Source organism: Camellia sinensis, chromosome 6 (genome assembly GCF_055761805.1).
Source record: "Camellia sinensis isolate YWXY chromosome 6, ASM5576180v1, whole genome shotgun sequence".
Classification (NCBI taxonomy): domain Eukaryota; kingdom Viridiplantae; phylum Streptophyta; class Magnoliopsida; order Ericales; family Theaceae; genus Camellia; species Camellia sinensis.
This window is the reverse complement of record NC_138966.1, coordinates 184,370,436-184,394,202: the sequence shown is the minus strand read 5'-3', so window position 1 is coordinate 184,394,202 and position 23,767 is coordinate 184,370,436. Positions and strand designations below refer to the sequence as shown.

Below are 23,767 nucleotides of genomic sequence, written 5' to 3'. Positions count from 1 at the left end.
ATATTTATTGGGTTAAAAATAAATATTGATTAATTTTTGTAAATTTTTAAGTATGATCCAATATATTTCATATTTTTAAATCACTATAAACTGAGTTTTTTACATTTTATTTTAATAATTAATGACTTTATATTATACAAAAAAATCAATCACTAACTATTATATATAAGATAAACAATGACAAAAGTAAAAGAATAAATAACAGCTTAAATATATATATATATATATACATATTTTAACCAAGCCAAATAGCTAATGACCACACTTATTATTATTATTTTCAAACAATATATAGATAGACACATACAAATAAAATGGTTTAGTGATAGCAGCTGAATAGAATAGCATAGGTCTTACAGCTTCAACAAATCAATAACATGTTCTTCATCTTCCCTCTTTTCTCTCTCTATCACTTGCTCCTCCATTTTCTCTCTTTATCTTTCCTCTTCCCCATTTTTAACTTTTTTTGTATGTTTTTTCGAAAGAAACAGTTTGGAACCGTTACGTAACGGTGCGTAACAGCCCGTTACGGCTGTTACGGCACCGTTACGACCGCTACGGCAGCCGCTACGGCCGACACACCTGTGAATCTCAATCACACTGCAAAAGCGACCGTAACGGATAGCGATAACCGCCAAAACCGTTACGTAACGGCGTTACGTAACGGTTGCAGCCGCTTTTTAAAAATCATATGGAAAGAAATACCATAACTATTTTTTATTTTTATTTTGTGTTTCTAGATGTTACGTAACGGTTGCAGCCGCTTTTTAAAAATCATATGGAAAGAAATACCATAACTATTTTTTATTTTTATTTTGTGTTTCTAGATAATAATATGATTGTTATTCAATTCCCTATTCTTATAGAATGGTCTGGCTTGGTTTGTTGGGTCAACCCTTCACCAAATCAAGATTTAAAAAAAAAAATTAATATAATTTTTTCCCATCTTTTATTCAAGGTGGACGCCTATGACTTGGGCTCTACTAACAATATAGTTTGATTTAGAAAATTTTACACACACAAAATATATAAATAAATAAATAACATAAAATAAAATAAAATAAAATAAAATAAGTGACAATATGTGTCTAGTCAATGCTTCAAACTTGGAGCAGTTGACAGCAACCAAGATGATAGGTAACCTTGACCAACTGCATAACCTTGACCAACTGCATACTTGGGATTAGGGTTTGGACTGAAACATTCCAATTAGTAACTTACATATTGGTTTCAATTATAAGCTCAACCTAGCACTTGGGTTTACTTGGCTAAACCCAATTCTAAAACTCTAATATACACTATTCCATATGTCCAATATGTCAGTGGTCAAATTTTAATCGTTATCTCAATGATAGTAAATCACACGTATGGGTTTTAAAGTATGAGTATTCACTTTAGTCTCTAAACATTGATAAATAAGATGATGCATAGTTTTATAGTTTTAGGGGTTAAAATTGACAAAATTAAAATTTAGAGGACAAAAGTAACATACTACATATTGTAAGGGCCATGTGTAAATTTTTGTAATTATTATGTTAACGATTTACACAGTCTTCTATAATTAAATCAATTTGACTCAAATTGAAAACTTCATAAATAAATTGACAAAATTTAAATTTAGAGAATTGAAGTGACACAAAACCATATTATAAAAGACAAAAAAAATATATATATATATATATATATGTAGAACACAAGATACTTTCACTAATTTTATAACATTATTTAATTATTTTAATTTAAAATTTATTTTAATCTTTTCCTCATTTTCAAAATCAAAATATTTGTACATAATATATATATATATATATATTGGTGATAACTCGACTGCCAACTCAAAGAATCAACTAATTTGGTTCTCGTTTGGAGAGTAACTATTTTAATCAAAAAATTAAAAAATTATTATAAATTTCTTTATTTTTTTACACATCTTTTCGTAAAAATTAAAAAATTATTATAAATTTCTTTATTTTTTTACACATCTTTTCGTAAAAATTAAAAAATTATTAAAATAATTTGTTCCAAAACAAGACCTAATATTTGTACATAAATCTTAACATCAAATAATAATGTGCAAAGAGGACATCATTTGGGTATTATAAAAACGAAATCTATTTTTAATGAAAAAGTAAAAAGGACAACCTAACCATTGGATGATGTACACAAAAAATTCTGAGGAATTGGCTTAGTGATTTGATATGAGTTTAGGGATATGTTGATTCTAGGTCTCAAGTTCAATTTTTTCAATCAACATAAAAATCTTAGAGTTACGAATCGTAAGAAAATCTGTTTTGAAAGATTTATTTAAACGGTAAGAATTTTAAAAATAATAATAATAATAATTAAATAAAATAAAATTGATGGACACATTTTTAAGATCTATGGAAAGGGAAGGGAGGTCATAAATAATCGAATTAAACGACATGAATGTGCTTGGCTGTCAAACGCGGCTTTCCTTTATTCTAGCTCGACTTCCAAGATTAGTATGCACATCCACCACTTCTATATTTGACCTTTAATTGCACAAAAATATTTTTAAAAAAATTAAAAAATTATTAAACTTTCTACACAATATTAATAATTTTTTTAGAATTAATTGCATCCACACACAGCCACCATAGAATAGAAGAGGAAGTTCATCACACTGTACAGTAGAAACAGATATTTACATGATAAGTGTGAAATGAGTCATTGGTCTACAATTCGAAATTTCCAAACTTGAGAAGATGGATGGAAAAGTAGGACCAGTTTGACTGGAAATTCTGAAAGTGAGTCCAAGAGCTCAACCTAAAAAGCCTTCTACCATCAATGGATTAAAAATATTTATAAAAAAAATATTAACGGTCTATTTAGCTTGCATGTATTTTAAAAGTATGAATACATCCTAGAAATCAATTGTCATAGCAATCCCCACCAAATACATAATCACATATCAATTTTATCTCATAGAATAGTCCTTTATGTGTAATGGATTTGATTTTTATAAAATATAATTGGGTAGCTTTTGTTGTGTGAATACAAAATATTTTTCTATATTGTTCAAAAGCAAATGGATTCCTAGCTGATAAGTTTTCTTTTCAGTACATTAGTAGAAAATATATTGTAATTTAGACTTAAATGACAAATAGTTTGTCTCGTGAATATGTTATTCATACTTTTAGGGAAGAAAAGGGGATGGAATGGTTATGTGTCCTACTATTAGACAAAGGCATGATCACATGATAGATCGGACTTATTAAATAATTTGTCATATAGTGGAAGTTGTAATTTAATAAATTAGAAATCTTAACTGTAACAAGATTTGAATCAATCTTACCTTTGACACAAGGATAGACTAGTCTTCTTAGAAGTGTGTAATCTTGAGTTTAATTCTTCTTAGTATCTCCTTAATTTAATTGACATTTGTAATTTGTGGGTATTTGAAGGGATCAGGGTTTGTTTACCCTACAGGTGTGTCCCATATAATCCTTGCCTTAAAAAATAAAAATAAAAAATGAACACCCACCACTATATGACTTTAATTGCATCCACACACCATAAAAAAACAAGTTTTCCACATGATGAGCATGAAACTTTGATGCGTCATGGGGTCTACAAATTGGAATTTCCAAACTTGAGAAGAAGGCTGGAAAAATAGAACCACTTTGACTGGAAATTCTGAAAAATGAGTCCAAAGGCTCTAATTAAAATTGGCTTCTCACCAACATTATAGGTCAAAAAACACTATCACTGGCCCAGTTAGCATGCATGTATTTTGGAAGTATCATTACCTCTTAGAAATCAATTGTCATAGCAATTCCCTTTACACATAATCTCATCAATTTCACCTCTATCAGGTTAGACTAGTAATCTTTTTGAGAATTTGTAACAGATTTGATTTTTACGAGGCAAATGCTAACAAGTATTTTTAAATACTGGTTGAAGTTACAAAACTGTGTGTTGGTTTATAAACTAGAAAGGCAATGGTTTCACAGAGTGGAACAGAGTAATAAAACATTACAAAGTCCAGAGACAACCTTGGCCCTCATCTTTCTCTCCTACCAATGTGGGTTGTGTGAGCTTATTAATTCTGCGAAAGCATTTCCAGACTGTTTTACTTCATAGTTTTGTTCATGGAGTGGTCCCTGTAAGCCAATACCCAGTAGGTAACCAATCAAATGCTTACCTATTTGCATGATAATATCCAGCTGGAACCTCGAACTCCTCTCCAATCAAGAGAGTTGGCACGGATCTTACATCTCCAAATTCTTCTGTCTTCTTGATCTAAAACATAGTCGTTGAATTACATCTTCAGATTCTCACATAATTTAATGAGAATTAATATTTTGAGATATGAAGACAAGAATTTAAAGATAAAAAAATCCTCGGTCAGTTTGCAAAAGAAGGGGGTCCAAGAAGCACAAGAAGTAGGGCCTATGGGCCAACCATAGTTGGAGAAGCAGAGCACCAAGACTCCAATTGGGAGCCCAGACAGAGTGGGGCTCTCATACAAGAAAGAAACTTGATGTGAAGTTTGAGTGGAAAATGTTTATGAAAAACATTTAATATTATCAATGTCACACATTACAATTTTGAACAACAACCCTGAGAAAACTAATTGAAGGCAGAGTCAATTCCAGTGCTTACAGGCATTTTTTTCATGTGCATCATCAATCTGTTTGAATAGATGTGTGATTCCAGTAAGAACTCATTAGAACAAGTCATGAAAAGATTACTAAAAAAAGTCAACACATTTAGAAAATGCTGCACAATATAACAATCCAACAACTTTCCCGATACTACACGCACTAGGCAAGATGAGGCGATGTCATTTATTACAGGAATCTTTATCATGTTTGTTGACCTGCATGAAATAAGAGTGCTCACTTGAGAAATGTCGAAATGCTGGATTGTCTGACGGAGATGCACGCTAACAAGTGAGATGATCAGAGTGTTGTAAAAAGAGCATGGAAGAGTGGAACATATGTCATCTCCGATTTTATTGTTCTCAGATAGGCATGCCCTTTGGAACAATTTGATCCTTGAGCCACATGTAAATTGGTACCAGCACAAAGTAGGTCGCTGCCATTGCACCAAGAAGGAACCGCAAGAAGAACACAAATGGATTTACAGGCTTCTCCACGTCCTCTGCCTTCGGACCAAGCTGCACACCAAGACACATCTCAGAAATAATCTAACAAGAGAATGAACACGAGAAAACACCAAATGAAAGAAATCATGCTAAGTGTCGAATCAAGAAAAACAAATCCTATGCAAAATATAGTATTACAAAGCAGAGCTTTAGTGATTATAGTCGTTTACATCTAATTTAAGGATAGCAATCTTGCAGACCAGTTCTAGAAATCAAAGTCGAATCACATCTACTCGTATTCTACAATTTGCTCATAAATTAAAAAAACTGGGGCATTAATTTATAAATTCATTATGCATCTCACATTCAGTAACATATGTGCATGCACATTTCCAGCATCATTCATTAACCTCAATGACCAAGAGAATGTCTCCTCATGTTCTCTAATCCATCTCCCTAAGTTTTTAACTCCAGCAACAACAGATTAATACGAGGAAGATATAAAAATCACTGAAAAGTTTTTCGGATGAGGGAATTAAACAGAGGAGGAGGCTGGGTGAGAACTTATTTTATTATTTTACCCAACAGTTGAGCTGCTGATTCTGCTTTTTTATTCATTATAAGGTCCTGAAATGCTTCAGATTAATCCCAATGCCAGGAACTCTGCTACCTGTTTATTGCTCTTTCAAAAGAATAAACAAAAACTGAAACAAAATGTGCTTAACCATTTTATGTCAACGCTCTTGAACTACCCAGCAATGTTTCTCTCTTTTATTGCAATCTCAATGTTTTTTGGGAGCCTACAGCAGTCAAATCAAATATCTATCTTTTGTCCCATGGCCAAAAATTGATTTTGATGTCCATTGCGATGAATTGGGCTGCACCTGCATGCCTTGTTCCCTCATAGTGCATTCATAACAAGATTTAGTTAACATTTATCTATCAATCCCAAGGGGCCAAATTAGAGAGCTTGATAACATTGTTGGCCCATTTCTTAATAGCTTAAACTTTTGGATCAATTAATGAACTAACATGGCATGAGAGGCCCAATTGCAAAAGGTCTTGGGTTCAGTCTCATAATATGTATTTGTTCCCCTGTTATGATTATTATTATGCACTCCTTCATGTGTGTATGAACACCTTATTCAGTTTTCTTTGTTTGCATCTCCAAATGTGAGACTAGGCTGCACATGAGGGGTATTTTAATGTAGATTGTTGGGCTCATTTCCTATCAATTTAAGCTTTTCAGACAATTGGTAACGCAGTAAGTCCACCTTAAAATCCTTCTTAGATTCATAGTTTTATGCATTCAGCCTTCATCATATGATTAAAATAAAATTTTGCACATACATATGTTGTACCCAAAACTCATTTTCTGTAACATGAAACCTTTAAGCAAACCCCAAAATATTCACACACTGCTATGTCCTTTCCTTCGATGGAACTTATAAGTATTAAATTCCCAAAGAAAGATTTCACCATGCATCCGTTGATCATCCATACTCACAGAACTAAAAAAATTCTGAATAAGGATGACAATATTTACAACATTCTAACCATGTAATAATTGTGCTTAAATAGTAAACAAATTGCCAAAAGTTACCTATAAGTCAGTCAAGTGTGTATCATGGTGTAAAGCCATAAAAAATAGACAATACCAAATGGAAATTTTTTCTAAAGTACAATTTCCTGAGTAAGAATTACATTACCTGTAGGGGAGAGTCCCCTGAGAAAGGCTTCACGCCTGTGACAGAGCATCCCATAATCAAGCCATGCCTGCGAACACCACGGTACCATTTCGGACCAATCCTTTTCAGTTCAACATCTTTGAAACCAGCCTTTTGAAACCACTCAATATACTCATCCTCCTTTGGGAAAAGCATCCACATATCAGCAAAAAACCGAGACAACCAGAAGGTTGGGTACACAGGACCAATTATGCACGCTTTTCCTCCTATTTTCAGTACCCTGTATGCTTCCTTGATGCCACGCTGTGGATCTGGCCAGTACTCAATACTGGAGAAGACAGTCATATTACATTAGTGGCTATGATGAATAAAGCATGCTGCTCATTAAAATTTGCAAGACCAGTAAGCAATATTGTTACAAAATTATATGATGTGAGCTGGATGTAGTCATTCAGTACATCGCGAGAAAGAGAGAGAGAGAGAAAGAGAGAGTGGTGACTCCTACCTGTTTCCCTGGAAAATTGCATCCAAAAAATTATAAAGGGAGCAAGCATTCTTCAAGGTAAGTTTTATACTTTTATGCTTTACAAGAACAACAACAGGGGTCAATTCTAAGGTAAACTACCAATAGTTCCTAATAATTAGACTTAATTCCCATCAAGTCCTATTGAAAATAAGTCATAATAAAATCATTTTTAAAAATAAATTTTTGTGACAATTTTTGGCATATGTCACTAAAAATTGACAATTAGTGACTTTTTTTTGTAACGGTTTTTATAAATTGTCACTAAAATTTACAATTAGTGACTTTTTGACGAATTTTTCAAACTATCGCTGAAAATTGAAAATTAGTTACGTTCTTTCGTAACAATTTTTTTAAATTGTAACTAAAATTTATAATTAGTGACATTTTGTGTAACAAACTTTTCAAACTGTTACTGAAACTTAACAATTAGTGACGTTTTTTAATAGTATTTGATAAAAAAAAGTCATTAATTTTCATAGGACCTATTGAACAATAAGTTCACTTGTTAGAACCTACACGTAAAGTCTCCCTTTTTCTAATATGTCAAAGGGCTTGGTAACAAGTGCCGTAAGGGCATTGGTTAACAAAGCTTAAAATGGTTGAACATTTTTTATTGCATTCACTCTATTAATGAATGTACAACTATTCCAAGTTTATTAACAAACTATAACCCATGTCAAATGCAGCCACAGTTCAGGCTTGCAATTTTTATCATCAATAAAACTAAAATGTGAAATTATGAAAATACATTAATGACAAGGGGGTAGAACGTTAAAATTTTCAATTGTCATATATGTGTTTGTCTTGTGCCGGAATCCAAAAAACAATTTAATAAGCTCACAAAAAAAACAAATTATATATATTATAAGTCATTAAAACACGTATCATAGAACTTATTCTCTAACAATCAAATACACACCCAAAATTAGCTAACAAAATATACTGTACAGGGACTGCAAATGTCAATCACAATATGTAAACCATACGTTGACAGGGAACTCAAGAGTACTACCTTCCAGCAGAGATATATCGATCAGCGTAATCAGTTGGAAACGGAAGATCCTCCGCGTCACCCTCAATTATCTTGCATTCTTTCAAAGCCTCCTTCTGCGTTGCCTTGGCAAGCTGGTGAGGTGACTGGTCAAGAATTGTCACATTTTTAGCATCAACATGTTTGACTATACCAAGAGTGGTGAAACCAGTGCCCCCACCAACATCAACCACTCTCATGTTTCGATCATAGAGATCGGCTGGCTCAAGTGCCTCATCGCGCATATCCTCAGTCCAATGCCCAGGGTTTATGACATGATCATACACTATGGATAGAAACCTATAGAACCAGAATGCTTCTTTCTTATGTTGTATGAACCTAGGCTGAGAAGCAGGCCTTGAGGCAGAGAGACTGCATTTGGGTGCTAAACTCTTGACACTTGAATTCCTAATTTGGGGCACTAGGACCTTATTAGGAAAGAACCTCCCACGAAAATCAGACCCAAGAAAACCTAACCCAGTTGGAGCTATGCCTCCAACAAGTTTGAGATTTTCAGCTCCATTGAGCATTGAAAAAGCCATGGAAGAACAAATACAGAGCAAACCCACTCAAAATTTTTGTAAATTACTTACTATCTGCAACTGTTGAGGGTTAGAGAGCAAAACCCACATGCTAGATCATGAGGGTTTCAATTATACATACAGTATAAATCTTGAATGAAAGGATAAATGAATGAAAAGAGGCTCACCAATTTGATTGAATTTAGAAGAGAGTGGAGTTGGGGAGAAGTAAAAAGATAGTGACTTGAGAAGTGGTTATAATCACGGTATTAGAGAGAGAGAGAGAGAGAGAGAGAGAGGTTCGCCAGGAGCTTTGTGTTGATCTCCAGAAGCTGAAGAGGTACTACTACCACATGTTGGGCGTACTGAGGAGATTGAAATTTCAGAGGATTGGGGGATTTAACGGCCTCAATACGACGGCGTTTGAGTGACAATTGTTTTTAAATTTTTTTATTTTTGAAAACAAAAATAATAAAATTTTGAAAGTATTTATGCCCTTTTTTTTTTTTTTGGACATTTACACACAAATTTTAATTTAGAAATTTATGTTTCATTAAGTTCTAACTAAGATATTTTAGACCTTCAAGTTCCATTAAATTTTTAATAATCAGAATTGCCTTTCAAATAATGTTGTTCATCATTTATGATTATTTATAAAGAAACATGATGATTTGACATGTTTTTTGATTTTCAAAACTTTAAAATATCAACTTTCAAATTGAAAAAACTAAAAAAAAAATTATGTTTTTTGAAAAAATTGAAAAAATTGAATTATTTTTTGTACAAAACTAAAAATTTTGTGTCTATAAAGGAGCATGATAACATTGATGTGCAAAATTGAAAAAAGAAACTTTAAAAATAAAAAAAAAATTTGATAATATTCTCAATTTTAAAATTGAAAAAAAAAATATTTATGTTCTCGGTCGGTTTTATTAGAAAGCTTAATCAAAATCAATAAGTAAAAAGGTAAAAACATTTAATCCATACTCTGTTTTTTCATCAGGTAGTAAAATAATTATCTAAAATATTACAATGCAAAATTAATAATGTTCTTAGTTTTTAAAAATTAAAAAAAAAAAAAAAAAAAAAAACTGATAATATTCTCAGTTTCACTAAATAGAACTTATTGGTTTAAAGAAATTTAAATAGAACATGAGCTACCATAACATTTGTAAATAAGACTTTAGGTAATTATTTTTTTTTTTTTTTTTTTTTTTTTGGGTTCAGAAATAATTTCTAAAAAATCAAAAACAAGTTCTGATCTTTCTTAAAAAGTAGGTGGTTTTTTTAAAAACAAAAAACAAAAAATTGAAAACAGCTCAAAATCAAATTTTGTTTTTCAGAAAATAAAAACATAACCGAACATTGCCATGTAGTAGAACATTTGAATTTTGATCTTTATTAGCCATCTTAAAAAAATTAAGAAGAAAATGTTGTGAGTTGCGATCATATCCGCTCACAGATCAAACCAGAACTAGTGATGAAATGATATAGAATTGAAATGTCCGAACCAGCTATAAGGAAACAACATCAAATTTTATTGCAGCAATACTGTTTCACATTGATGATACAACTATATTTAAGAATACAGATTTTGTTTATAAAATAAAAATAAAAACTGGTCTTATTAGCTTTTTATTACAGTGTAAACATAGAAAAAAAGATTCATATCTCATGACCATTCAGATGGGTTTTGAACTTCACGGAGCTGGACTGAGTTGTCGAGGCAATGTTGAAAACCGAAGTGTGGGTATCTCTCATACCACGTGTCTTCCTTGACGTGCGTATCCCAGTGTTCGCCGCAGCTGCTTTTCCCATACTTGTGCACCCATCCAGAACCGTTGTGACCCTCACCCCAAGTCCGATTCCAACGCTCCCCATACTCACCTTCCCACCATGTCTCCCCTTGCTTGACTCCATGACTGTTTGAATCAAAGTGCTCGTCCCATTTGTCACCCCATTTTGTCCAGCCATCACCCTCAGAACGCTCAGCCCATTTGTCACTGTATTTCATGCTGCTACCCTTCCCATCATACTTCTCACCCCACCTGCCAAAAAATACTTACTATAAGTGAAAAGTTTTAGCTGATTATACCGTACAGAACAATTTGGAATATCTAATGATTAGAGTTTTCCAAGTCATTACTGCGATAGTGAACTACGAGAATTTCAACAGGACGAGTAGGCATTATAAAACATCAATCCAGGTGCGTGAAGAAAAAAAAATGTGTGATTGCACCTCTGAAGTTCAATTTCTCGGTTAAATCTCATAGGAGGGTTACTCAAAACACCCTACAACTGAAGAGTGAGGAGTAAAAATCCCCTTGCTATCAGGATGACAACCACCACCAGATAAATAAATAAATGGAAACAAAAATGCTGAAGAATCTGACTCTTTGAATTTTATCAGGACTAATAAGAGCAATAATGATGGATAAATTAGAATGGTCACTAGATCCAAATCTAAGAAAATAACAGAACGTTGTAGGACTTGTACTTTGCCACAGTTAAGCAAAGACAACTATGATCTTAATTCATGCCAAGAAAAACCAATTTAAGGGTCATCCATTGAGAATGATGACTGATTTGGGATAGTAACTAGAACCATATCCAAAGAACAAAGAATCAGAACAAAAATCTAAACCCAGCTCGAAAATGAGTAGATTTAATACCTTTCATGCCAAACATGAGCATGACCAGCTTCAAGGGGTGTGCTGGGGTCAATGCTGCACCACTTATGGGCCCATTTCTCTGCTTGGCCGGATTCATCATATTGTTCCCACCATTTCTCCTGCCACTCATTACCTTTCCCGTTCTTCCCCCACTTGTCCGCAGTTTTCTCAAGATGCACAACTCCACAATCCTGCAAAAAGCACAATATACAACCAAACCACAATCAAATACAATTCTTTGAAGTATTTTGTGGAATCTATACATCTTCACGCATAAACAATTAAACCTGCCACAAAACCAGTTTGATTTATCTCGAGGAGAATTAGGAAAGCCAGAGGTGAGTGAGGTCATTTTTGTTTAACTTGAGCACAGGCCAAAAAAAATTCTAAGGTAGGAACTATATAATGAATTGCATGTAACTAGGGCCAAAAAAATGTAAATCAAAAAGATTCTAAGGCTTTTTTTTAATACTAATTTTATGATTTTTCATGCAATTTGTTCCGTAGACTTCTTGTTCACAAAAATTTTATTTGCAAAATATTTTGCATGCTACATTGTGCTATTCTAAAAATTACAACAGGACCATCCAAAAAAAAAAAAAGGTGTCAAATTCGGTGATCTACTCATATTCATAGTATAAATATAAAGAATTCAAGGAAACTTCATATAAGATTGTGGCTGCAAATCCCTTCCAAAATATTCATCTATGTACTGTAGTCATTGGTGCTAGAGGGTTGGAACTTGGAGAGTGGGTGGATGCTTTAAAAACTCAAACCATTAACACAGACATCATGTAATGTTGATCTATACAGAGCACTCTGACCTGCCACATTGATTCTTTCCAAAATTCACGCCAAACATTTCCAGTAGCATCACGTCCTGATTTCTCTGAACCAAGCTCCTTGTAGTCAAATTGGTTAGCCGCCTCCCAATACTTCTCCTCCCACTCAAGGGACTTGTCAGCACTGACACCCCGGGTAAGCGTCCACCTGCAAACCACACCATCAGGTCTTTCTTCAACTCCTGTCTCCTTCCACCATTTTGATCCATCAGGATTCACTCCTTGGGATAATACCTCCTCATCCCCTTCATTAAGAGCATAAGCTGCTTCTGCTGCATGGGCCGAAAATAGAACACCAAGTTCATGGTTCTCTTCTACATGAGCCATCTCTTGACTGGAAGTATAAGCTTCCACTTTCTCAACCTCCATTAGGGACTGAAGAGGTGGAAGAGGAGGGTAGTGGCTGCTTTCGAAAAGTTTACTCTCAAGGGGGATTGACAGAAAATCTACAGATTGTTCTTTCTCCATCACAGGGTCTGTTTTGGAAGGATAAGTTTGTCTGGTTAGCTTCAGGTTACTCTCATCATCAAAATTTCTCTCACTTTCTGGAGGTGTCCAGGACCAAAAATCTGGACCTGGTGTTCCCTTTGCAACACCACTTGACTGAAAAATTATCGAGCCCTCATTCTGTGCACCTGTCAAAATTAAAGATTATGAAACAATACTACAACTACACCAAATAAACACCAATAATTGACTAAAATAAGCAAGTTAAAGAAATTAGACCACATAACATAATAGTTAAACTTGCAATGCATCACGCATATGTTCCATAAGTCAGAGAATACTTGCTTTCAATTTACTAATACAGAAATATGCATTATCAAAAAATAATTAACAGCATGACCAAAAGAAGTTGTCCATTTCCTAATCAGACGACAGTCCTGAAATTCAAGTCAGCAATGAAAAACTCCAAACAGCACAAAAGACAATATCCAGCAAATACCTTATCGAATACAGGAAATTAAGCCACGATAACATAAAATATGACAATGCTACAAGTAATGCTTCCAATTTGAACATGTGCTTGTGAAATTTAGAAGAAGAAATTAAAAAAAGTCCTGCTATCATGAGATCATTTAATTACTGCCAAGCTAACAAATAAATCTTCAATGTAATAGATGATAAATTAAAGGCATCAGTTTCAGCAGCCAAAATCATCTCAGAAACAATGGGAAGGTAAATTTAGCACCCCAAAAAAAGAACACCATGTGAGATCCATAACTCCTCCTAGTTGAGATTGAAGTTCTGAAATTAGGAGAGAGGGCATTGGGATTCTCTAACTTTTTATGATGTTTGAAGAAGAAAAATCCCACATTTCGTAGTGAAAAAACCCACATTTTCTTTAGCATATACATTCTGGGTTACAATCAGTGATATGGTTTGTTAAGCATACACACATAAAAGCAACAATTACATATTAGAAACTTTGTTCTCAGCTATGGTGAACATGCCCAAATTGGAAGCTTAAATTTTTGGAAGATATACACAATTGACAATACCATCAACTCAGCCAAGTAAGGAAAGAATTCAAAAGCTATGAAATACCTCTTTGCTGAGCCTCTATGTCTCCACCATTCTCAGCACTTGAAATCACAGTCCCAGAATCACCGGAAAACTCATTCGGCGGCAGCGGCAAACTCTCCTTGAGAAGCGCACGGGCAGCCGAAATAGCAGCAGCTGCCCGATCGATCACCTGCATTCGCTGAATTCTGTCCCTCTCTTCCTTAGGAACTTCCAAAATCTTCTGGAACTCATTGCTCTTCCTCTCAAAAACCTCCCGACTCTCACCTTCTCCATCATCATCATCAGCATCACCATCAATTCGTGACGAGTTCTCGGCGATTCTCTGGAACTCGGAAGCCTTCCTCTCTCGATCCACCGCCTTCTTCCACATGTCGAGGTACGAGTCCCCTCCATTGGAAACCCTAATTCCGGAGCTCTGTCTCGCTCCGGCTCTGCTCTTCCCGGTTGGTTTCGAGTAGTTCGGGAGTACAATGGTGGTGGATATAAGGGAGTATTCGGAGGAGGCGCGTGGGGTGGCTCGTGGGTATACACGGAAGTGCGACGCCATTTCCTCAGTTCAAAGCCACAGAGAGAGAGAGAGAGAGAAAGAAGACGGTGGATTTGAAAGCTTTGAAGTTAAAGAGTGTCCGTGTCCGTTAAAGGAGGTGCGAACCGTGCCACTGGGCTTTCGTGAACTCTGTTTTTTCTCAAGAATTATAATTAAGTTATTGGGAAGATTTTAAAATAAAATTAGGCACCATAGTTCTTGAAAATGATAATTGGGCCAAAAAAAAAATCAAAAGGTGATAATCAAAGTAAATTTTGAGAGAGATGGGTTGTTTAGTGCAGCTTTGCCAAACTAAAATGTTGATTAAAACTCTTCTTTCTTTTTAACTTTTTAATTATCATTATTCGAGTTGTATTAAATATTTTCGTACAAATTCTCGAATTAAAAAATATAAGCATTCTTATAAATTGCATTGAACTATAATGAAAATTGATGAATAATTGTAGGCGTGGTTATTAACTTATCGGTAATGTATTATTTTTTTATTTAAAAAATTAAAAAAAATTAAAATTGAGACAGCAGTGAGAAATAATTAAGAATGAACTATATAGAGGTGATGGTAAAAAGTACGATGGAGGAAGAGGTTAGTTATGATGCAGACAAGAAATAGAGTAAAGGTGCGTCATTATTTTTTTGGGTGAGTAAGGTGCATCATGGTGCTTGGTGGTTTTGGTGAGTGATGGTTGATAGAAGCCAAATGAGATAAGTATAGGAGTTGTTTGGGATGACTTAAATAAGTGTATTTTTTGTCTTTTTATAAAAAGGTTTGTAAAAAAGCAAAGAGGTGATGTGATGAAAATAAAATAAAAAGAAAAATTATTTTTGAGTTGCCAAACTTGACCTAAATGATCATTAGTTAATGGTGAAGCAAGATGTGGTTGTGGATTAGGGTGATAGTTAAAAGGTGGTGTCTTCTTTCTCATTTGTAGAAGAGATGTAAAATATGTGACAGATGAAAAATGAATAATTTTAGTTTAATAATTTCACCAGTAAAATTGACACTTCATAAAATATTATTATTTTTATCAACAGTAATCATCAAGTTAATTAATGAGACCAAACTGAGGAGACAATGTGTAATACCACAATTAATTTTTTAAAATTGCTTGGGAGCATTAAAAATGAATCACTAGAGGGAACTCTAATGAGCTAGCACCTCCCATGACGTGATGGTTGTTTCTGTGCTTTTTTTTCTTTTTCTTTTTTTGCATTTCCAGCTCATTAGAGCTGGTTTAATGCTCTATTTTTAGAGCTCTGAATCAGCTTTGTTAATTTTTTTTTGTATTATTAGTCAAAAATTTCAAATGTTTGTATAATTTTTCCCATAACATATAAAAATTTATTGAATAATACTATATGTATCAATTATTATACTAACTAGTGTACCAATTGATAATGTGACGTAATTTAATGAGTGAGGTCAATAATAATGTCATAACTAGTGTTGATACACTAATTAGTATACTAATGGGTGCATGTAGCATCACCGAAACTTCTTACATTATATATTAAATTCATGATATAATTCAAAACTAAGATTTACTGACTATGATTTTTAGAAAATATTTATTCTTGAATTTATTATAGAATTATGTTCAATGCGTTAATATTAATTAATTAAAAAAAAACTTTATAAAAAACAAAAAAGGTAAAGTTAATTTCTTGAATTTGAAGGAAAGTAGCGATGCTCTCTTTCCGTCGCCACCACTCTCTGCGTTGGGAATGGTCCAGTTTTTCAACGGATTTTTTTAATAATGAAAAGTGTAATGTTAATGAATATTAAATTTTTTATTAAAAGATATCGCAAAAGAGAGTAGAGGTGGGTTTGACACGTGGCTGCTGTGCTATGAAAAACTTGCAACAATGGTCCATCTCTCCTTTTCCTTCCACCCCTTTCTCTCATTCATTACTTTTTCTTTTTCTTTTTTTTTTTTTTTTTTTTCTTACTCCTCCAATCACCACCCGCCACGTGACAAGGGGGTGAAGGGGTGACCCCCAAAAAGAAGTCCCAAAAATTATTCAATCGACCAGGCGTTGATGTTGCATACGCGGCATATAAAATGGGAGCCCCACAATTCAGGTCGGTCTGAACAAAATATGATTGCTTGTTTGACATGTATTAGAAAAATATATATTTTTCTACATATATATATATTTATTTAAGTCATATTAATTAATATTTATTAATATTTTTTTTTTGTTTTTTTATTTATTTTCTTTATTTTTTTTACATATTTTTTGTCAAAAATTTAAAAATATACTTATTTAAAACATCCAAACATCACTAATTTTACGTACCTCACCTTAACCATCTGAATTTATTCCCTAAAAAATTAAAAAATAAATGAAAAGAAAGATTGTGGGATTGTGATTGAGAGCTCAGTTGGAAATATGATAGTTTCGCTGAGCTCTCAATCTGATAGTTTGGCTCGTTTTGGTAATTTGGTTAAAAGTAATTATTTGAGTTTTTTTATATATTATTTCTTTATTTATATATATATATATATATTAATATAATATATTACCCGTGTTATGTATAAAATAAAATAATATATTATATATTAAAAATATAATAATTATATTTAATTTTTTTATATTTTATTTCTCGTAAATAAAATTTTATATATAAATTTAAAGATTTCGCTTTAAATGTTTTTTTCCTATAATATATAGTATAGATAAATTAAAATTGTTGTATTGACAAGTAATAATTAAAATTATGCTTTATTATAAAAAAAAAATGACATAATTCTAATATTTCACTATTTTAGAATAAAAATATATGAATTTTAAAAAAATATCATATTAATTTTTGAAAAGGAAATAATTAAAGAAATTTTAAAAACTTAATGAATAAGAAAAAATCATCGCAGCATGTAAAACCACTAAAATTATGGTTAAACCAGCAAATCATTCAAATCAAAAACAATTTAGCTTAATCAGTTAGGTCAAAAACCAATCAACTTACACAAAAATTAATTAATTAAAACTTTTAAATTTTATTTTATTAAAATTTAAACTGTCACTAAATATGGAAAGCAATGTATTAATTTAAATTTAAAATTGATACAATAGAAATTTAAAATTATAATAATCTATCTCATAATTTATAAGTTTTAAATACAAATTTAAGATTACCATAATTTTTGTATTAAGGAGCAGTAAGAGTGACATTGAGATTATCGATATATCTATATATTTTATAAAAAAATACTTTTAAGGAGAGATCTAATGAGAGTTTCAAAATATCATACAAAACTATTTTGAAAATCAAAACCTATATGCGGGATTGTAAAATAAAAGTTAGATGAAAACTAGTCAATGGAGATTTTCTTAATTGTTTAAAATTAAGAAAATTAAAAAAAAATTAGTATGAGATATTGATCATAAGGCTTCTCACTAAAGATCTCATTTTGCTTAGATAAATGGGAGCATAAAATTCATTTTATATAAGTGAAACAATTCATTTTTTCTTTTTTTTTTTCGATATGATATTATAAAATAAAAGTTAAATGAAGACTAGCTAATGTGGATTTTATTAATTGTTTAAAAGTTAACAATTGTTTGGGCATGAAGTTTATTTCGAATCAAGCAATCTTAGTCGTTTGATCTTTGATTAGGTCAATCTTTAATTTATTTCGAATCAAACAAATTTAACCAATATATTTTGATAAAACCGCTAAAATCGCAATTAAACCAGCGAATCAGTTAAATCGAAAATGGTTCACCCTATCGACTAGGTCAAAGGACCAACCAATTTATACAAAAATTAATTAATTAAAACTTTTTTATTTTATTTTAATTTTAAAATTTAAACTGTCTTAAACTGAAACATACACAACACTACAATATTAAATTAGAGTATAAGGTTTATATAGTAAAACAACTCTCTTTTTTTCCTCTTTTTCCTGATGTGTGATTGTAAAATAAAAGTTAACAGTTGTTTTTACGGGAAGTTCATTTCTAATTAAGCAATCTCAGTCGTTCAATTTTTAATATGGTCACTCTTAGTTTATTTCAAATTAAACAAATCTAAGCAATATATTTTGATAAAACAGCTAAAACTGTGGTTAAACCAGTGAATCAATTAAACCGAAAACGATTCAGTATAATCGACTAAGTCAAAAGACCAACCAATTTACAACAAAATTAATTAATTAATTAAAACTTTTAAAATTTAAACCATCTTGAACTGAAAAATTCATAATACTATAATATTAAATGAGAATATACGATTCACTTTATATAAAGTGAAACAACTCATTTTTTCTCTTTTTTCTCAATGTGAGATTATAATTATTTTAAAGTTAAATATTATGAGAGTTTCAAAATCTCATACAAAATTAAACCTCTATGTGGGATTGTAAAATAAAAGTTAAATGGAAGTTAACCAATGGAGATTTTCTTAATTCTTTAAAATTAAGAAAATAAAAAAAAATGGTATTGATTATAAGGTTTCTCACTAAATATCTTCTTTTACTTATATAAACGGGAGCATAAGGTTCACTTTTATAAGTGAAACAATTCAGTTTTTTTGCTTTTCATGATGTGGGATTATAAAATAAAAGTTAAACCGAAGCTAACCAATGGGGATTTTTTACTTACCCAAAAAAACCAATGGGGATTTTCTTAATTGTTTAAAATTAAGAAAATTCAATAATTTATATAAATTGGAGTATAAGATTCACTTTATGTAAATGAAACAATCCACTGTTTCCTTTTTTTCCCGATGTGGAATTGTAAAATAAAAGATAAATGGAAGTTAGCCAATAAAAATTTTCCTAATTGTTTAAAATTAAGAAAATTGAATAATTTTATAATGAGAGTCTGGAGTTTCTAAAAGACTTCTCCCTCAAAACCCCTTTTATAAGATTCACTTTATATAAGTGAAACAACTTGCTTTTTCTTTCTTTTTTCGATGTGCAATTGTAACACTTTATATAAGTGAAACAATTCACTCTTTTTTTTTCTTTTTTTTTTCTCTATGTGGGATTGTAATTATTTTAAAGGTAAATATTATGATAGTTTCAAAATCTCATACACAATTATTTTTAAAATCAAAACATTTATGTGAGATTATAAAATAAAAGTCAAATGGAAGCTAACCAATAAAGATTTTCTAAATCGTTTAAATTAAAAAAAATCAAAAAAATGAGTTTAATATATTGATCATAGGGTTTCTCACTAAAAAAACTCATTTTTCTTATATAAATTAGTTTATTTCAAATTTAATCAACATATTTTGATAAAATCACTAAAATAGAAGTTAAACCAACGAATCAATCAAATCAAAAATGATTTAGCCTAATCGACTAAGCCATAATTAATTAATTAAAACTTTTAAAATTTAAAATATATTGAATTGAAACATATACAACACTACAATATTAAATGAGATGGGAGTATAAGATTCACTATATATGAGTAAAACAACTCATTTTTTCCTTTATTTTTTCAATGTGGAATTATTAAATAAAAACTAGCCAATGGAGATTTTCTTAATTGTTTAAAATTAAAAAAATTAATAAAATTAGTATGAGATATTGAAACTCTTATATGGCTGCTCACTAAATGAGATGGGAGTATAAAATTTACTCTTTATGAGTAAAACAACTCATTTTTTTTCCTGATGTAGAATTATCAAACAAAAGTTAGCTAATGAAAATTTTCTTAATTATTTAAAATTAAGAAAATTAATACAAGATATTGAAATTCTCATAAAACTCCTCACTAAAAATACCATTTTCCTTATATAATATATAGATATATTTTTTTAAAATTAAAAAATAATTTTTAATCTACTTTTCAAAAGAAGTGTTTATAAAATTCTTATTGACTTATTAATTTATTTAAGTCATTTTATTATTATTATTATTTTTTATATATCTCTTTGTAATAAATTAAAAAAAATTATATAAGTCATCATAGAAAAAACCCTTTGTGCGTTGTGGAGTTCATGTGCAGAATAAATTTAAATCACAAAATAATAATTTTGAATAATTAACTTTGAATTTGTAATATTACTAAGTTTGAATCGATTTTAAATAGGATAAATAACACTCCAGTTGTATTATTATAAAATATTTAGAGAATAATGAAAAATTTTATGAATTGAAGTATTAAACTTTGTAAGACTTACCATGAAATTGAAATTTGTTTTGAAAAGAATATAATGGGTTGTGATTTTCCCTTTAAGATGTGAGAGAGGCTTCTATTGCTGATACGGTTGGACAAGTATTCATTTGATTTGTTAAAATCAAATGATTGGAATTAATCCATCATAGAATGAAGAATGATCTTAATAAAATCAAATGATTGGAATTATGAAGGATGATCTTAATAAAATCAAATGATTGGAATTAATCCATCATAGAATGAAGGATGATCTTAATAATTGGATGCATATGTATTTTTTTTAATCCGTTAAAGTTTGAATAGATGATAGATGGAAGGGCAGTTGACCCAACCTGATATTTTAACACCTCTAAAAAAAATAATATTATGCTTTTACAATTTATATGTTAAAAAAGATATTTTATTTAGTAATTATATTTTCTATTTATCAAATATAAAAATTGAGCTTTATTTTTATTATAAAAATTGAAGAATAAAAAAAATTAGGCTAAAACAAGGATCAAATAGTAAAAGAGTACTGGAAAATTAAGGGTCTAGATTTGTCTAGATTTAAAAACAATGACTCAGATTTACTTTCACAAATATCCCTCTTACAATATATCTTCAATGGTCTAGATTTATCTAAAAAATAAAATTCAATGGGCCAGATGTCTTTAACTATCAACTCTTACCAACCCACCTACTGCACTTTACCTATCAATGTGAAAGAAGCTTACAATCAACTATCAATGTGAAAGAAGCTTACAATCAAAGGAGAGGAAGTGAATCACAATCGAAGGAAGAATAAAGCTCCAAAAAGCTCTTTGCATTTCTAAAGGAAGAACAAAGCTCCACAAAACTCTTTACATTCCTTTTCATTTTTTCTCCACCATCACCAGGTAAGGCACTCTTATCTCCTCACTTTCTTTTTGTTGTTCCGTTCATTTATTTTACCGCTGTTTTTTTTCCAGTTCATAGCTCTGTTTTTTTTACCTATGTTCTGGACATGGGTTCGTATTAGGAATGGCAACAAGACAGGGCGGGGCCGGGGACTACACTCCCCGTCCCCATCCCCAGAAGTGATAAATTCCCCGTCCCCGCCCCTGATCCCCGGCGGGGACCCATCGCCGGCCCCTGCCCCTGCCCCCGCCCCCAATCAGGGATCGAGTATTCCCGACCCCAAAAGACCCACCAGAAAATTCTTGATTCCAGAGTAAGAGATAGCAAAGAAGTAGTGAAAACAAAGTCAGATGCCACAAAAGATAGGATTTCACAGTAATCTAACTGCCAAGTAATATATTTTTTATTATCATAAGAATAGAAGGATCTTTAAGACATTGTTCAGACACTAAAATAGAACATGTCTAATCATTTTGAATCTTATCTTACAGCACATTTGAGTAATAAGCCCCCAAGCTAGATCTGATATAAGAATTTAATATCACAAAAGGAATTTGAGAAATAGAGTAATCTGAAAGCATCAACCACACGATCAGGAAAAAAAAAGAAAAAAAAAAAGAAGAAGAAGAAGCAGAATATGATCAGAAAAAGAAAATATACAAAAGGAAAAACAAAATAAAGTGAAAGTCTAATTGAATAAACCCTCTTGGAAACTCCTCTTCAAAAAGCCACCAAGAATTTACTCATTGAACAACTGATAAGCACAAAGAACAGCAATTAAAAGAAGCCTATAATCCATTGAACAGAGTGGAGAGTCACAGAGAGCTCAAACAACAAAATGAGTGGTGTTGAAAAGGCATGAAAAAGGGTTGGATCTTCTTGAAGCTAAAAACAATGCATAAAAATTGAAGATTGGATCTGCTGCCTTCTGGCACCAATCTTTACTAGGATCGATAGTGAGGTACGAGCGGTGGTGAGGGAGGATCGGCAGTAACGAAGGAGCGACAGTCGTCATTGTGTGAAAGAGAGAGAGAGAGAGGGAGGCGAAACCCTAAACTAGCGGCGGTGAGATAGAGAGAAAGCAGGAGCAACAGACACAGCTTTGTGTTTGTGTGTGAGTGAGTGTTCAGCCAACCCTACCCACACATATATATTATATATAAACAGGAGCAAAATAGTAATTTTATCTCGGGGGCAAACGGAGTGGGGATCGGGGGCCGGGTCCGGGGCTGAAACATGTATCCTTGTCCCCAGCTCGAATATCATTGGGGATTCAATTTTTAAGACCATCATCGATTCGTCAAGAGTATTTTTCGGGGAATAACCGCTCAATTCGGGTCGAGAGATCGGGTCCCCGTCAAGTCGAGTTCCGATTGCCATCTCTAGTTCATATAGGGGTGTACAAATGGCCCGCGGGCCGAGATGGGCCCGGCCCGTTTAGGCTAGCTTGGGACCAAGCTTGAGCCCAGCCCGAGCCCCTAGGCTAAGGCCTGGGCCATAGATTTGAAGCCCGGCCCGGCCCGGCCCGTGGCCCAGCATATCGGCCTACTTAAGGCCCACTTAGGTCCTGCCCCGAAGCCCGGTCCACCCGAGGCCCAGTGTATGTTTTAATGGAAAATAATAAATTTTTGGTAGACAAAATTTTAAAAAATAAAAAAAAAAATGGCCAGGCCCGCCTAAGCCCGGCCCAAGCCCGAGGCCAAGCCCCGAATACCCCTAGGCTTGGGCCTGGGCTTAATTTTTTGGCCCATGGGCCGACCCAGCCCGAATTTTTGGGAAAGCTTGCGAGGCTCGACATGAGTCGGGCCGAGTCGGGCCAGATTTACAGCCCTAGGTTCATAGCTCTTTTTTTTTATTTTTTATTTTTTTCTTTCCAGTTCATAGCTCTGTTTTTTTTTCCCTCTTTTTTAGTTCATAGCTCTGGGTTTCATATCCCAGACATGTATGATGTTAAAGAAGTGATGAATATCAAAAATGAAAGAATAAATGAATTTCCCATGTAGGATTTTCCTTAAAAACATCAGTTAACAAATCCATACAGAGCAAATGTTGACATTAAGAATCTGAAGCAAAAAAAAAAAAAATTATGTGTTGTGTTTTGTTCTCTGTTCTTAGTTCTTTTTTTTTGTTTTATTTTTTCAATCAAATGATTACATCATATAATATGCCAAACAATAAAGAAGTGGACTATTGAAAGCTAATGTTAAAGAAGTGATATTGGGACGAAGTGGACTATAGAAGTGAAGTAATGAATATCAAAAATGAAAGAATGAATCAATTTTCCATTTAGGATTTTCCTCAAAAACATCAGTTAATGTTAACATTAAAA

At 32.2% G+C, this 23,767-nt stretch overlaps 2 protein-coding genes across 2 annotated transcripts; both read right to left on the bottom strand.

The window, feature by feature from the left end:
• Positions 1 to 4,512: 4,512 nt before the first annotated feature.
• On the bottom strand, positions 4,513 to 9,222 carry LOC114317890 (2-methyl-6-phytyl-1,4-hydroquinone methyltransferase, chloroplastic). The gene is made up of 3 exons (XM_028264684.2): positions 8,298 to 9,222; positions 6,781 to 7,087; positions 4,513 to 5,143 (listed from the first exon to the last, which is right to left on the bottom strand). Exons 1-3 carry the CDS (start codon positions 8,855 to 8,857, stop codon positions 4,988 to 4,990), a joined length of 1,023 nt encoding a protein of 340 aa, XP_028120485.2. The 5' UTR covers positions 8,858 to 9,222; the 3' UTR covers positions 4,513 to 4,987.
• Positions 9,223 to 10,353: 1,131 nt separating this feature from the next.
• LOC114317880 (protein LIKE EARLY STARVATION, chloroplastic) lies at positions 10,354 to 14,997 on the bottom strand. The gene is made up of 4 exons (XM_028264675.2): positions 13,899 to 14,997; positions 12,333 to 12,985; positions 11,509 to 11,699; positions 10,354 to 10,884 (listed from the first exon to the last, which is right to left on the bottom strand). Exons 1-4 carry the CDS (start codon positions 14,422 to 14,424, stop codon positions 10,509 to 10,511), a joined length of 1,746 nt encoding a protein of 581 aa, XP_028120476.2. The 5' UTR covers positions 14,425 to 14,997; the 3' UTR covers positions 10,354 to 10,508.
• Between the last annotated feature and the right edge of the window lie 8,770 nt (positions 14,998 to 23,767).